Source organism: Harpia harpyja, chromosome 21 (genome assembly GCF_026419915.1).
Source record: "Harpia harpyja isolate bHarHar1 chromosome 21, bHarHar1 primary haplotype, whole genome shotgun sequence".
Lineage (NCBI taxonomy): Eukaryota > Metazoa > Chordata > Aves > Accipitriformes > Accipitridae > Harpia > Harpia harpyja.
This window is the reverse complement of record NC_068960.1, coordinates 12908757-12922885: the sequence shown is the minus strand read 5'-3', so window position 1 is coordinate 12922885 and position 14129 is coordinate 12908757. Positions and strand designations below refer to the sequence as shown.

General features: G+C 45.7%; 2 protein-coding genes across 7 annotated transcripts in view; one reads left to right on the top strand and one right to left on the bottom strand.

Annotated features, from left to right (window-relative positions):
• Positions 1–1457: 1457 nt before the first annotated feature.
• Positions 1458–2546, bottom strand: DEXI (Dexi homolog). The gene has a single exon (XM_052772969.1). The coding sequence runs from the start codon at positions 1998–2000 to the stop codon at positions 1719–1721; it is 282 nt and encodes a 93-aa protein (XP_052628929.1). The 5' UTR covers positions 2001–2546; the 3' UTR covers positions 1458–1718.
• A 1599-nt stretch (positions 2547–4145) lies between these two features.
• Positions 4146–14129, top strand: part of CLEC16A (C-type lectin domain containing 16A) — a 93310-nt gene continuing 83326 nt past the window's right edge. For all 6 annotated transcript variants that reach the window (XR_008232820.1, XR_008232819.1, XM_052772791.1 and 3 more), the window contains exons 1-3: positions 4146–4290; positions 12044–12172; positions 13533–13666. Coding sequence is in view for 4 of the 6 variants with exons in the window: in XM_052772791.1 (XP_052628751.1) it covers positions 4211–4290; positions 12044–12172; positions 13533–13666 (343 nt within the window). In the remaining 2 variants the exon portion in view is untranslated. The remainder of the gene's footprint in view (positions 4291–12043; positions 12173–13532; positions 13667–14129) is intronic.

Genomic DNA, 14129 nt, shown 5'->3' with positions numbered 1-14129 from the left:
ACAAAAGTAGCCAGAAGTGTTTCGTGGGGAGTTTAGTTCTGCTCCAGACCTTCTATTCTAGCAGAAGTGATTCTAATCTAGCTGCTTGGGATGGACCACCAAAAGTTGGCATGGAGACTTTCATTTGCAGTAACTATATGCAGTGGGATTTCTTCAGTAGCAACAAAGATCTGCCCCCCACCCCCACCCCCGCACACTTGTTATGCTCCCATGTGCCTTTGACCAAGCTTTGTTCAGCTGTGTTTGTGCAATCAATGTTACTCCAACACCAAAAATTTCCATTTCTTCCTTCTAAGCTATTGACCAAAATCACCTACTATTGCTTTATATGGAATCTGAATAGAAATATTTAGGAGATAGTTTTAACCTGTATGAAAGACAGCACTACAGGAAAGGTTTGTTTGGTTTTTTTTTTAAATTAGAAGACTGATTAAAATAGCTTGATGTTAAATGGTATTTGTATAGTATGTTCACCAAGGTTATATCTGTAACCTTACAGCAGAATTTCCTATTATTTCCCTCATTTCAAATAGAAAATAAAAAGGTATCCTGAACTGTTTTTCAAATTTACAGACAATATTTTGCTAAAATTTCTACTGGCAGATTTGCTAACACATTTTAATTTAAACTGTGAATGTTTTCATTACCATACGTTTGGCACAGAAAGTCCTAGCTAGAAATAGTGATTTTCTTCCCAACTGCATTTCACTGTTTTAAAATGCTAAATCCTTACAACATTTCCAGAGTTTTAGTATCACTCAAAACTGTAACAATAAATCGATCAAGCAAACCCTCGTGCTACGATTAACATGAGAGGAACGGTGAGTCCGTAGGTTTATTATCTGAGATAGAGGTTTTAAAGGGCATCTGATTAAGATGTGTTTCTGTCTCGAGTACGGTCTCTGAATTTTAATAAATATTAGCCTGGATGTTCATTTAGATTCGGAGCTGCTTCCAAGACCGCATTAGCAAAGCTGTTGACCAGCTGTAAACATAACACCGAGCGTAACAGCTGCAGTGCCTCACAACTGTGAAAATCGGTCCTTGGGGAAAGACACTCTCCTCGCTGCGCAGCAGAGGACACGGAGCTGTGTGTCCCCCGTCCCCGTCGTCCCCCCCCCACCGCCGGGCTCTGCGTGGGGGTGTCGGGCGGGAGGAGGCGCCGGGGCCGGGCCGGGCAGCGCTCAGCGCCCCGCAGGCAGCCCGGCCCCGGCCCTCCCCGCCCGCAAAGCTCGCCCCTGCTACACGCTGCGGCCGTGCGCGTCCGCGGCGCAGCACCCGCTCCCTGCCTCTGCCCCCCGCCGCTGTCCCGGGGAGCGCCGTCCCCAGCCCTGCCGCCGCCCCCGCGGGACGGCGCGGCGGGCCCGCGCGGGGAGGGAGGGCGGGCGGAGCGGCGCCGGGAGCGCCCCGCGGGCCGCTGCCCGGGACGAGCCCGAGGAAATCACTTACTTCCCTTGCGAGCCCTCTGCGTCTCCGCGGCTCTGCCCGGCGGCAGCGGGTCCCGGGCCCCCCCGCCCCGCCTCTGCAACGGGGGGAGGCGGCGGGGAGGGGGGGGGAGCGGCATGTGGAAGGGAAGGTGCTGTCCAGAAGGAGCCGAGACGCAGCGAGGGCATCCCGGGGTCGCGGCGGTCCCCGAGCTACGGCCATGCCGGGACAGCCGGCCCCAGCCCCGGGCCGGGCGGCGTCACCCCGCAGCCGCTTCGGAGCGCCCAGGGGCGTCACTCCAAGTACCCATCAAAGACATCCAGCTCGCTGTCCGTCTCGTAGAGCACGGAGCCAGGGTCGGAGAGCACCCCCAGATCCACCAGAGCCTGGTCCATATCCTCGGGCAGGAAGACGATGCCTACATTGAGAACGATGTACTCCATCAGGAAGGCATAGTACAGGATCAGCACGTTGACAAAGAACAAGCCCACGTAAAACATATAGGGTAGCACCAGCAGCGCATGGAAGGCCCAGGACTCCAGCGAATCCAGACGTGCCGAGACCGCGGCGGGCATGCAGCCGTGCGGGGCTGCGGCGGGCTCCGGCGGCGGGGGCAGCGGGCGCCGCAGCGGGCACCGACCTGCCCGGCCGGCGCGGGGGGGGGGGGGGGGCGTGCAGGCGGCAGCGGCGGGCGCCGGCGCGGAGCCGGGAGCGGGGCGCGCAGGACCGCACTCCGCAGGCCCGGTGGCCGGAAAGGGCAAAACCCCCGAGCCGGAGCCGGAGCCTGGGAAGAGGCGAGCCCCGCAGGGGCGCGGAGGCGGCACAGCCGCAGAGCGGGCCGGCTCGGTCCCTTCCTTCCCCGGAGGAGGAGGCGCCCCGGCAGGCGGGCGGCCAGCGCGGGCTTCAGCGGCGCTGCCGCAGCCCCGCCGTTGGCAGGAGGCTCCTCAGGGGCATTTCCAGCCCGGCTGCTGCAGTCCCGCCGCGGCTCCCCTCCTCCTCCCGTCCGCAAACTTTGCGGAAGGAGCCCGCAGGCGCGTTGTCGCGGTCGGTGCGGAGCACCTGCCGCCGTCAGCGAGCCCGCCAGCCCAGGCCTGCCCGGCAGGACCCCCCCCGCCCGCCCCCTCGCCTCCCCGCCCCGCCGCATGCCGCGGCTGTTTACCCGCGCCGCGGCCCCCGGCTAGCGCCGCCCGCCCGCCCGCCCGCGGCGCTGCGGGTTGGCCCGGAGCGGCCGTGACTGGCGCCGGCGCCTCCGCCGCCTTTACCGGCGGCCGGGTCCCGCTCCGCGTGCCCGAGGGCCGGCCGCGTCGGGCTGGAGGGGACAGGAGGCGTCTTGTGGCGCCCGACCCTCGCCTCCCCGCTCCTCGCCTTCCCCGAGCACTTCGGCACCCGCGGCAGCCCCGGGGGGGTTCAGCGCAGGCAGGTGTCGTCCGTGTCTTTGCCTCGGGAAGTCGTTTTCTGCTCTCCCGGAGCAGCCGTGCGGGCCCGGGCCCCTTTCGACTTCGGCGGAGGCATTTCTTTGCTGGCCAAGGTTTTACCTGTATCAAAATATAATCAAAGGCATGGTTTTAAACTTGGGGTTTGGGGGTTTTTTTGACACTGGCTGACAAACTCTCCAGCTTACTTAGATTTAGTTTATTTATCCGGTTAAAGCAAAAAAATCTAAAACCAGGTCAAGACATTCATTAATGGTCCTGTTCTCTTTGTTCTGCTTTAATTAATTTAGTTTTTAAGCTGATGCAAAACTAAATGTGCAATCCTTACTGGAAAAACCTCAGCGAGAGGAATGTCAGCAGCTCAAGTTCCGGTGCTGCCTCTTGCAGCATCCTGTTCCCGTCTGGTCAGAACTGAGCCCGTCAGAACTGCTTGATTTTGAGTTACAGAAGGTGAGCAAGGAATGTCAGGGGCCAAATTTTATCTCAACTTACAATGGATTTGGGAGGTGCATGCACACATTACAAGGCTATTTTTTGTTTAGGCTAAATTTGGTCTCTTACATTCTTCTGACTTAACAGTCCTCTCACGACCTGACAAGATCTATCTCGTAACTGCCAGAGAGAGGGTAGGAATCGATTACATAAAAACCTGAGCCAAGTCCTCCGGCTCTAGGAGGGGCGGGCGGCCCTCAGCCCTCGAGGCCCATCGCTGCTCTCCTGCTCGGACGCGGCGCTCACGAAGGGCTGAGCACCTGCCCGACGCTGCCACTCGGTTTACTCTGAGACAAACTGCCGAAGTGCGGCCCTCAGAGGCGGACGGCTTAGGGCCCGCGTTTCCACTTTTCCGTGGAAATCCTGACAGGAAAGGACAAAGCTCCGGGCTCCCCGGGGACTCTCCCGTTTCCTTGCATGCGGCAGGTGTGTGGCGGGGCCGCGGCGGCTGGCGGGGGACGGGCCGTGGTGGGCGGCGGTCCGCGGCGGGTGCCTTCCCAGCCCGGGGGTCCCAGGAGAGCGGCCGTGCCCAGACGGCGCCCGGCTCCCGCCTGAAAGCCACGGCGGGAATCTGACGGAACGGGCGCCCCGCGCGCCCTTCACCCTCCCCGCCCGGCGGAGGGACAGCGGCCCCGCCCCGCCCGGCTCCGGTGCCTGCTGGGACTCGCAGTCCACGCGGCGCTGGAGGGGCGGGGGGGAGCCTCTCTTCCCAGCGTGCCCCGGCCGCGCATGCGCCTTGGCGCTTGTGTGCGCCGGTGGCCGCGGCTGTTGGGGCTCCTTCTCGGTCTCCGCCCGCCCGTCCCCGTGGGGCTATGAAGCCCTAGAGCCCCCCCGGGCCGTAGCAACCGTTCGCCGCCAGCATGTTCGGGCGCTCCCGGAGCTGGGTGGGCGGCGGGCACGGGAAGGCCGCCCGCAGCATCCACTCCTTGGACCACCTCAAGTAAGCGCGGAGCCGGCCGCGGGCTCGGGGGCAGCTGTGAGGGGAAAGAGAGCCGGGGGGGGCGGGGCTGGGGGCTGTCGCGGGGAGCCGGGCTGCGGTCGGCTCTCCCAGGTTGTGAGGGGACTCGGAGGGTACGAGCCGGCGCGGGGGCCGGTAGGCGGACGGGCTCCGTCTGCGGAGCTGCTCGGGGTAGGGTTTTCCCTCGGAGAGGGCTGCGGAGCAGGGCCGAGGCGGCTCGGAGGCGTCCCGGAGGAGGGGGGGTGAGGAGGGGGGCGGCTCGGCAGACGCCGCTCGCCAGTCGGGCGGCCTCTCCTCGCCTGTGCGCTTTGGCGCAGCTCTCCCGAGCCGAACGCTCCCGGAGCGATTCGGCAGCGGCGAAGGAGGCTCTGTGTGCGGTGTGGGTCGGTGTCTTTCTCACGGAAATCTGCCACTTCCTTCCAAAATGTCTTCAGGGCAGACGCAGTTCCCTGATGTCATGTCACACTCATGGCTGCGATATGTGTTTGTTTCATTTTTAATAATGTCACAGACTCATTCAGTGGAGTAGAGTGTAAGGGGTGATAAAGACAAGAAATACCACATTCCCCTTGAGGGACAACTTTAATTGCTTCCTGGTAGTAGTGGCTAATTCGGGGAAGTGAGGAGCCTGGTCCCAGCCTGTAAACAATGTACACCTCTTGAGGCATGTCTGTGAGGATCTCAGTAGTCGGCAGTTTCATTGTAGTCAGGATGGTGGTTTTGCAGGTCCAGGGGATGTACCCTGGTTAGAGGGCTCAGCAGCTGGCACAAAAGTAAGCTGTTGAGCTTGAGAATTGTAACGTTGGTCTCTGGAGTCTGATATCCTTGCATTACTGCTGACTGCGGAAGGTGGAATGTTTTTTTCTAGCTCTGAAACTGAAGAGTTGGACAGATGGCAAGGGATAAAACAATTTTAAATTCTCTGTTCTCTTTTAAGGGTTCTGCTATTGCGAGAAAAATGAGATCCAATGTTATAGCTTCTCTTTCTACTGAAAAAGAAAAGGAGGTCATTAAGAGGGGAAGCATTTTCTAAGTGAAATCAGTGTGAATACGTAGCTCATTGAGAAATAAGTGGCTGGTAGTTTTCAATGATTAGTCAAATTACAAGGAGGACATGAATGGGATCTGACAGTAATGAGCAGGATGCACTTATACAGGATTTTGATCTTGCAATTACTTTATCAAGATGACTTATGGATTCTGGTCCTTGTCTCTAAACTGGAAAAATGTCGAAAACCAGCAAGACTAATTGGAATGCGTTACTTTTTACCAAAGACAGGGAAATCAAGTCTGTAAATACAAAACCAATGAGGTAGTAGCACTGTAGAAAGTAATTTTGGAAGCATAGTAGGTCGAACTAGTTAGTTTACATGATCTGGCACTGCAGGAAAAAGGGTAAAAGTCATGCTCAGATATAAACATAGGAACGTTCTATTTAACATACAAGGGGTAGTTATTGAGTGGTACTAAGCGCTCATGGAGCTTTAGTTCTATCTGGTTTTGATGTTACACTTGAAGGTAGAACAAGAATGCTGGTGCATGATGAAATTTGAAGGAACTGAGTTTAAGTTTAGAACAAGGCTGGCAAGAGGGAGACTTTAGGATGTTAAAATATTTCAGGCAAGAAAAATGTGATCATATGTTCTCTTGGGGCCACAGAGGGTAGAAAAAGTGATACCCTGTTTGATTTGCAGCAAAAGGGAATTAGGCTGTTAAGTGTTGTGGCTTGTGCTTGACTTCTTATCTGAGAATTGAAGCATATAGTCCTCTACTAAAATACTAGCTTTGGTTTGTTTGCTTTTTTGCATGAGATTTCTTTAATTATGAAATCTAAAATGGTAGTATGTAAAGGACAGCCAAGACCTTTGATCTGTTTAGGCTATGTGTATTTTAAGTGTTTGTTTAGCTAGGCTGTATGAATTTCAGTTTCTAGTTAGATGTCAACAGCAAAGGTAGCTACCTAGTGGTAAAATGAAATTTAGGGCTTTTCCAAGGTAACAGTTGAAGCGGGTAAAGCAACAAAAGGAAAAAGGGGCAAAGAACCTTTGTTTCAAGGTCGTGAAAGAAAGTCAGTCTTGATAAGCTCACCATCTTGTGAGCTGTCTGCATTCTCATCTTTTCAACTCATCAAAACCCCATGTTGTGTTGCATGTGAATGAGTTGAGTAGAGCGCACCAAACTTGCTATTACAGATTAGCTTGCCCTATAAAAGGTATATTAGGCTATGTTACAAGAGTGAAATTAGCCTGGGTTATCCTTACGGGAATATTTTTATTTTTTAACATGCGTAATGTAGAGTTTAGTCTAAATTGTAAACAATACACCTGTGTAGTAATACTGAGAGAATTACTGCTTTTTGTCAGTAAATGTTGGATCTGGAACTTCCTTTCCCATCAACTTTAATGCAGTTTGTTTGAGGCTCGCTTTTGAAGTTTTACTATTCAGTCTTTCTGCAAACGTGCCGTAGAATGGATTGGCTAAAGGAAAATTGTGAAGCTGTTTGCATTAAGTGTTTTGATACAGTCTCTTTGTCTAGTGAAAACAGTTAACAGCTTTCTAATCCAGCTTTCTAATACCTTACTGAATTGCAATCTAGAGAGGCTGTGAAATAGTACTATGCGCTGCCCGAGTGCTTCTGACTTACTTTTCAGAGAACTTGATATTTTTGTGCCCTTTGGTTAGTAATTGAGGGAATGTCAATAACTTAATAAATGGAGAAAGCCTAAATATTCTGGAAACAGGAACAATGTTACTGATTGCTTGTGAAAAGTGGTCTGAAATGACTTGTTTACCTTTACATGAAATTGTGTGTGAAACAAGGCCAGAATCCACTTCTTAAGGGTGGCATCCAGCAGTTTAAAATGCGGCCTTTTTTTCTTCCCTTTGTATAGTCCTCTGCTCTGTTTATTATATGATTCCAGTTCTAAGAGCAAATAAATTTAGGCTGTTTTAAGCAACAGTCTGTCTTGCTACACAAACTTGAAGTTAGTACTTTCTCACGAGCTGCATGTTGTTCTCTTTCTTTGTGGCCTACCTTTACATGTAAGCCAGGCATTCTTGTGTAGGTCAGAGTTTCTTACAGTTCTCTCCAGCTGCTGACTGTGATAGTTACTGTACTCTGCTTCTGAAGCTCCTCACCTTAGGAGCTGTGACCTATGGTTAAAGTACCAAGTGTCTTTCATATTGCCCAGTTGAGGATAGTCTAACCTTAGCAGATGCATGGTCAGATCTTGAAAGCTTAACTGTATCTTTTTTTCCCCATTTGTCTACAAACTTTGACTTCGCATTGGAAGGGATGAAGACGATTGATGTCATTTTTCCCAGTATTGAACTGGTGATATCTTAACCATTTCTGAAGAGTTCCTCTGATATCTCTGGTGTTCCTGCTAAAGTGAAAGGTTTTGGAACTTAAGCTTAGTATCTTTGTTTCTAGATGCAAATTTTTTTCCTACTTTTCTAAGAGGTATTTTACAAAGCCCTATTGTTACCTTCAAGTATGTTTCCCATTGTTGCTTCTACACTTGGTATTTTAATTGCATACTGATTGCACAAAAGGTTTTATACCATTAGGGTTGGGTGCTGAACATTTCTCATGACTTGGTCAGATGCAGTGTCCTTAAACATGTATGGCTGAAGACTTGTTTCACAGCTGATTCATTTCCTGAAGTACTGTCCATGCTATACATTGAGTTTCCTCTATGAGAACAGTATGTAATTACATAGTTACAGGCAGGATGAAGAAGCAAGCATGTTATGGTTAAGTCTGGGGTTTTAATATTTGAGTGCTTTACTTCCTAAACTCTTATCTGGTTTAGTGTATTTTTGTAAGCAGTAAGTAGAAAAGTCATTAACACACACTTTCTATATTCACGAGTTATGATGTTATCCGTTTGAGCATAGTTTGTTACCAGAAAAACGTTCAGAATTTTGTCTTGTTAAGTTGCTGGCAAAATGTCCCACTGATTTTGATGGTATCAGGTGCTTCGACACTTCCTGCATGGTGGGGTTTTGTTAGGTTTTTGTTTGTCTCTACATCTGAAGACTGTGTTCAGAGATGACAAAAACCTCCTCTTCGAGGGTTCAGCATTTTGGAGCACAAACTTGACCCCTTTGTAATCAGCATTTCAAGATAGGCTTTGAGGATTTATGTAAATCTAAGAATACTGGTTTTGTGTGATACTTTGTATTCTCATGATATGGTAAGTTGCATGCCTGGTAAGAGAAAGAAGTATGTGTGCGCTTTCTCATGCATTTTCAAGTAAGTAGATAAAGGAATAGCTTGAAAGTGAAGCCCATCTTTTCTCTAAGAGTATCAGTGTGTTAGCAAATCAGGGAACTTTGTAGTAGTGTTGATATTAAGTAAATTAATTTGGAGTTACTGTATTCCTGACTATTAAATGTTTCTTGCTTTTTGCATCTGTAATGCTGTATGTTCCATAGACTCCCGAGGTGAGGTAATAGCATGTAATTCTTCCCACTGCTTCCCATTCCCAGAGTTCTGCTGTGGAAGTAAACTTTATTCCCAAGTTTGCATAATGTAACTTAATGAGGAATATATGTTCACAGATGCAATAATTTATATATGACTTCAAATAAATAGGCTAAAATATGTGAAGTAGTGTAGTATTAATTACTCTCTTTAAACTAACTCTCTCAGGAAAAAATACTTACTATACAGATTGCTGTATTGGGTCTGGCTGAGATGGAGTTAATTCTCCCTATAGCAGCCCTCATAGTGCTGTGCTCTGCATCAGTAGCTACAAAGGTGTTGATAACACACCAGTGTTTTGGCTACTGCTGAGCAGTGCTGGCACAGCATCAAGGCTGTCTCTCCAACATTTTTGCCCCTCCCCTCAATTGCAGGCTGGGGCTGGGCAAGATCTTGGGAGGGGACATAGCCAGGACAGCTGACCTAAACTAACCAAACAGATATTCCATACCATATGACGTCAGCTCAGATATAAAAGCTAAGTAAAGGGAGATGGAAGGGGGGCATTTTCGTCTTCTGAGCAACCACTATGCGTACTAAATCCTTGCTTCCCAGAAAGCCTTCTGTCACTGTTCCATTAACTGGTGCATGCTCAGAGGAATGACTTAGTTTTTGCTCTGTCTTTTGATTCACTGTCCTGGTAATACATAAAGTGCCATAACGGGAATTTTTTGCAGGGCTTGTGTGCCATGTGCTTTTTCAGAAGGCCCTGGGAATTCTCACAGGTGGTCAGACTTAAACTCTCACATCTTCACTGTGAGCTGTCACACTGTCAGTCTCCATGGAAGTAATCTTGAACCGTGATTCTCAGATTAGTTGAAGAGGATTTGCAGGTGCTTTTTGACTTGCGATTTGGTGACTTCTGTTACGGTACGGCACATGACCAGGCAGTTACAACTGTAGGAGATGGCTATGAATCAACTTTTTCTAGAATGGCTTCAATCTGAGCAGTTTCTGTTCTGGATTTGGAAAATGAGTATTGATTTATGAGGGGAAAAAACCAGTGTGAAGAGGGAGAGAAAATTTTTTACTGAAGAGTATGAAAAGCCAATCTTTTTCACCTTCCTGCCATCTCTTCCCTTTTTCTTCCTCTTTCCTCTGCTGTCTGGTAGGTTAACCTTAATGTGATGTGGGCTTTATCACATTGCTGATTTAGGCGGGGGTGAAGGGAGCATGCAGTATATCAAGTTTGTTAAAACTGTGAACTTCTGAGAGTTGTTCACCTCTCAGTGTCCTTGTGCAGTACTCAACACAGTAAAATTGTTATTTGATGATTAACCAATATCAAGATCAGCAAGCATATAGCATCTTACCATAACAGCGTAATAAACTTCTCTGAAATAGCTTCTGCTTCCTGCATGGCTTATGAGGACGGACTATGTCTTGCAACAAGTCCTGTGAAGCTCTGGCCAACTGAGTGGCAGCTCAGTGGTTGAAGAAGATTCCCCAAACCAAATTTTAAGTAAACTGGAAATATGATTTTTTTTTTTAAATTGAATTCAAGCGTGAAAAGGTTCTGAGACTAGGTAATATCTTGTTTTGTCTTTGTAAGTCTGATAAATAGTTGGAACAGCCTGATATGTGTGTTGAGTTAAAATGGCATTTTAGTCTCCAGCTGCATGTTTGCCCTGTGCAGTGATTCAGTGTCTTAGTGTCGATAAAATTGATGGGAATACTGGTTTTTGAAGTGTGATTTCAAGTCTGGTTTTGACCTAAACTTCTGAAACTTACTTTAAACCAGTTACACCAAAATTTTGTTTTAGAAATGCACGGCATTTCCTGGAACCCTCCAGTAGCTTGGCAAAATTGGTATTTTTATCTTTTATGTAATAGCTGCTTGAGGTCTTTGGGTCTGTTGCTTAAAATTGGCTTCTTGAGCTTTTAACCTTCTGCGTTGTACTAATAAGATTCCTAAAATTTCAACCTGAATCACTGAACAAACTTTCGTGACATCCAAAAGCGATAATGATAGGCTGCCCCAGAGTCAGGACATGCAGGCTATTTTCCCAAAAGTAGATACTGGGAGTTTTGATTAACTCTACTTTTAATGGGAAGGTTGTTAGTATGGAAAATCTGTCTTCCTTCCCAAACACTAGCGAGTATATTGCCCAGATAATCCTGAATGCTCAGGTGTTACTCCTGGTTTGCAATAGATTGCGGTATAGCAATATATGATCTGTGTTTAGTAATCTAAACTCCTGCAGTTTTAAAATGACATGAAATTTCTCTGATTACATTTTTTATTTAATTACTTTCATAATTGTGCACCTTTCTTACATCCATCCTTTTTCTTTATTACTATATAAAAGAAAACAAAACAAAACAAAAAAATGGAGAAAACCAGTGGTGATTCTTGTGCTTTTATTAGAATTTGCCCCTGTCCCCTGCCCCCCTCCTTTTTTTTTTTTTTTTTTTTTTTTTTTAGGACAACGGGAGTAATCTTTGTTGTAACATCTTATTTTGGAAGAAAGAGAAATGTGCTTCCTTGACTGAGTAAAATTCTGAGACTTTAAATACAGCCTTTCAAATTTTATTTAGCTTCCTCTCACCTGTGTAATAGAGACATATGGGGGTTTTTTTAAACTTCACTAGACAGCCTTAAACTCTTGCCATTTGAGATGGTAAAGCTGGAATTTGCCACCTTTCCGATCAGTATTTCTGTGCTTGAAGGGCTAGAGACCTGATGATTAAGCTTTGCCAATATGAGTGAATAGTCTTTGACAGTCCCAATTATTAACCGTCAAATTGACGTGAATCTATAAAGTGTCTCTGCAGACAAGAGAAGGGATCTAACTTTTCTAGTGAAATCTGCATGTGCCTTTTTCCAGAATTACGCTTTCCCATATCAGCTACTGCATGCTTACCTGCTTCTTCTATTCCTCCTTTTTCTTGCTCATTGCTCCTTTGATTTCAACATGCTTCCAAAGAATTTCACTAGGTTGCCATAAGAAGCACCATGGGACAAGTGTTATGTAATTTCGAGTCCTATGTTAACATATTCATAAGCATTCATAACTCACCTGGCTAGTTATGAATTTGTTTTGTTTGTTGCATATTTGCTTGAACAATTACTTTTCTCTTTGCATCAGTATTAAAATGAAATTTTAGGATTTTAAAATTGTACAATGATTAGACATAGTGTGTGTGTATGTGTGTGTCTACATTAAGTTACAGTGACTAAAGACAAGCATGGTGCATGTGAAAATGGCAGGATAGCATATTACTTGTAATTATTTTTTCTTTTAGGTACATGTATCATGTTTTGACTAAAAATACAACAGTAACAGATCACAATCGCAACCTGCTGGTAGAGACTATTCGTTCTATAACAGAGATCCTTATATGGGGGGATCAGAATGACAGCTCAGTATTTGAGTAAGTACTTCTAAACATTTTTGACTCCAGTATTGTTTTTGAAGAATGATTAGAGTTACGTAGAGATCTAGTTCAAAAAGTTAACTCTTCCAAGACTGTATTTCATGAATGTAGGTGGAAAGCTGTGTCCTGTAGTAGATGGGTAAGCAGGATCGTATTCTTGTCATACAAAGAAACAGAGAATTTGCTTCTGTTAACAAAAGTGTTCCAAGTCCAGAACCCCTTTCACATACTGCTTTTGTTTGACTCTCAAATCTTTGATATAAATACAAAATCTAACCTATTTTAGGGCCCAGATTTACTCAGTACATCTGTTAATATCATATGACTTTAATTTGTTCACTTCAATTTATATAAGATACTACAAATAGATATTTTATTCTAGCTATGATATTTAGAGTTTTTGTTCAGATGTTATTTTAATCCTCATAAAATAGTGTGATAGAAAAATGAACTTCAAAACAAATATTCACAGTTGCAAATCTGATTGTGTTAATGCCCATTGCTTGGCTGTTTGCTTCAAGACACTTGGTCTTTTATAAAGGCAATTTTTGTTTGATATAAGTAAAGCTAAGGTGTTTGGTGTTTTTAATTACCTATTTAGGGAGCGGTTGGTTTTATTTTTACAAGATGATTTCAACATGATTGGGTTATGATGTGGACTAAGAAAATTAACTTACTCTGATCATTCATATTTATACTGTAACTCCATCACATTCCTCACTGTCTTCTCTGCTTGGGAGAATTTTAGGAACAAGGAGGTTTTTTTGCACTTAATGTAAAAAAATTTTCATAGATATGTATTTGTGATGTCCTGGTAGGAAAGAGTCCAAACTGTTCTCTTTAAATTGCATGCATTTCTGGTTTAAAAACATTACAAGCATTCACTACTGTTTGAATTGTACAATAAACCATTAAATGCTTACTTCTGGTGTGGGGAAAAAATAATTAAAGTGGATCAAAAATAAGGTCTACAGTGTTGAAGACAAAAAGTGCGTTAGCTTAAAAGGAGCAAGTGAGCAAAACGTAACCCTCAATTAGAGGCTCTCCCCTTCAAAATTATGATTGCAAGGTAGGGAAGCTGCCTGATAAATTGAGTATACTAAAAATAAAATAAAAAAGGCCCTGATTTCTTGATGTCCCTTTTCTGTATAATTTGAATGTGTAAGAGCCCTTGTTAGTATTTAAGGTTTTTGGAAGATACTCTTCTGTTATACAGATAAAACTTTGCAAAATAATTCTTCATAAATGTAAAACATGCTGCTTGTCAAACTTGCCTAGAATCATCCCTGATCCTAGTAAAATTATGTTCCAGTTAAATACAGCAAGTGACTTAATGACACCTCTTATTTTCTTTCAGCTTTTTCTTGGAGAAGAATATGTTTGTTTTCTTCTTGAACATCTTGCGTCAGAAGTCTGGTCGTTATGTGTGTGTACAGCTTCTGCAGACTCTGAACATCCTTTTTGAGAACATCAGTCATGAAACATCGCTGTGTAAGGGCACACTTAAACTGTTCAGGATTAAGTGATCAAGATTTGATTGAATTCCCTTTCATTTAATGAAATTTAGTCCTAGTATCCCTTCACAGAAGAACTATATGAATTCCTAACAATCTTTTTAATTGAACACTACTGAAAAGACAGTGTAATTTGACTGCAAAATACCTTTTAATGTAAATTTTCAGTAGTACAAAAGTAGTTGTTTGGTACTACTGAAACACTTATTTAGCATATTTCAAGGGTTTCTCGAAGTCAGCAAATTAGTTATCTGAAATGTTTGCCTTACTGCCGCAGATTGTGGTGGAACTCTGTTGTATGATTTGTACTGGAACTGTTCTGGCATCACTGGGGCTGGCATTCAGCCACTTGCTTCAAGGTTTTTAGAAACATATAAAGAGGACAGAGAATTAATAGTTAGTTTAAAGTACTCCACAGCTATTGTGAAGATAAAGTCATA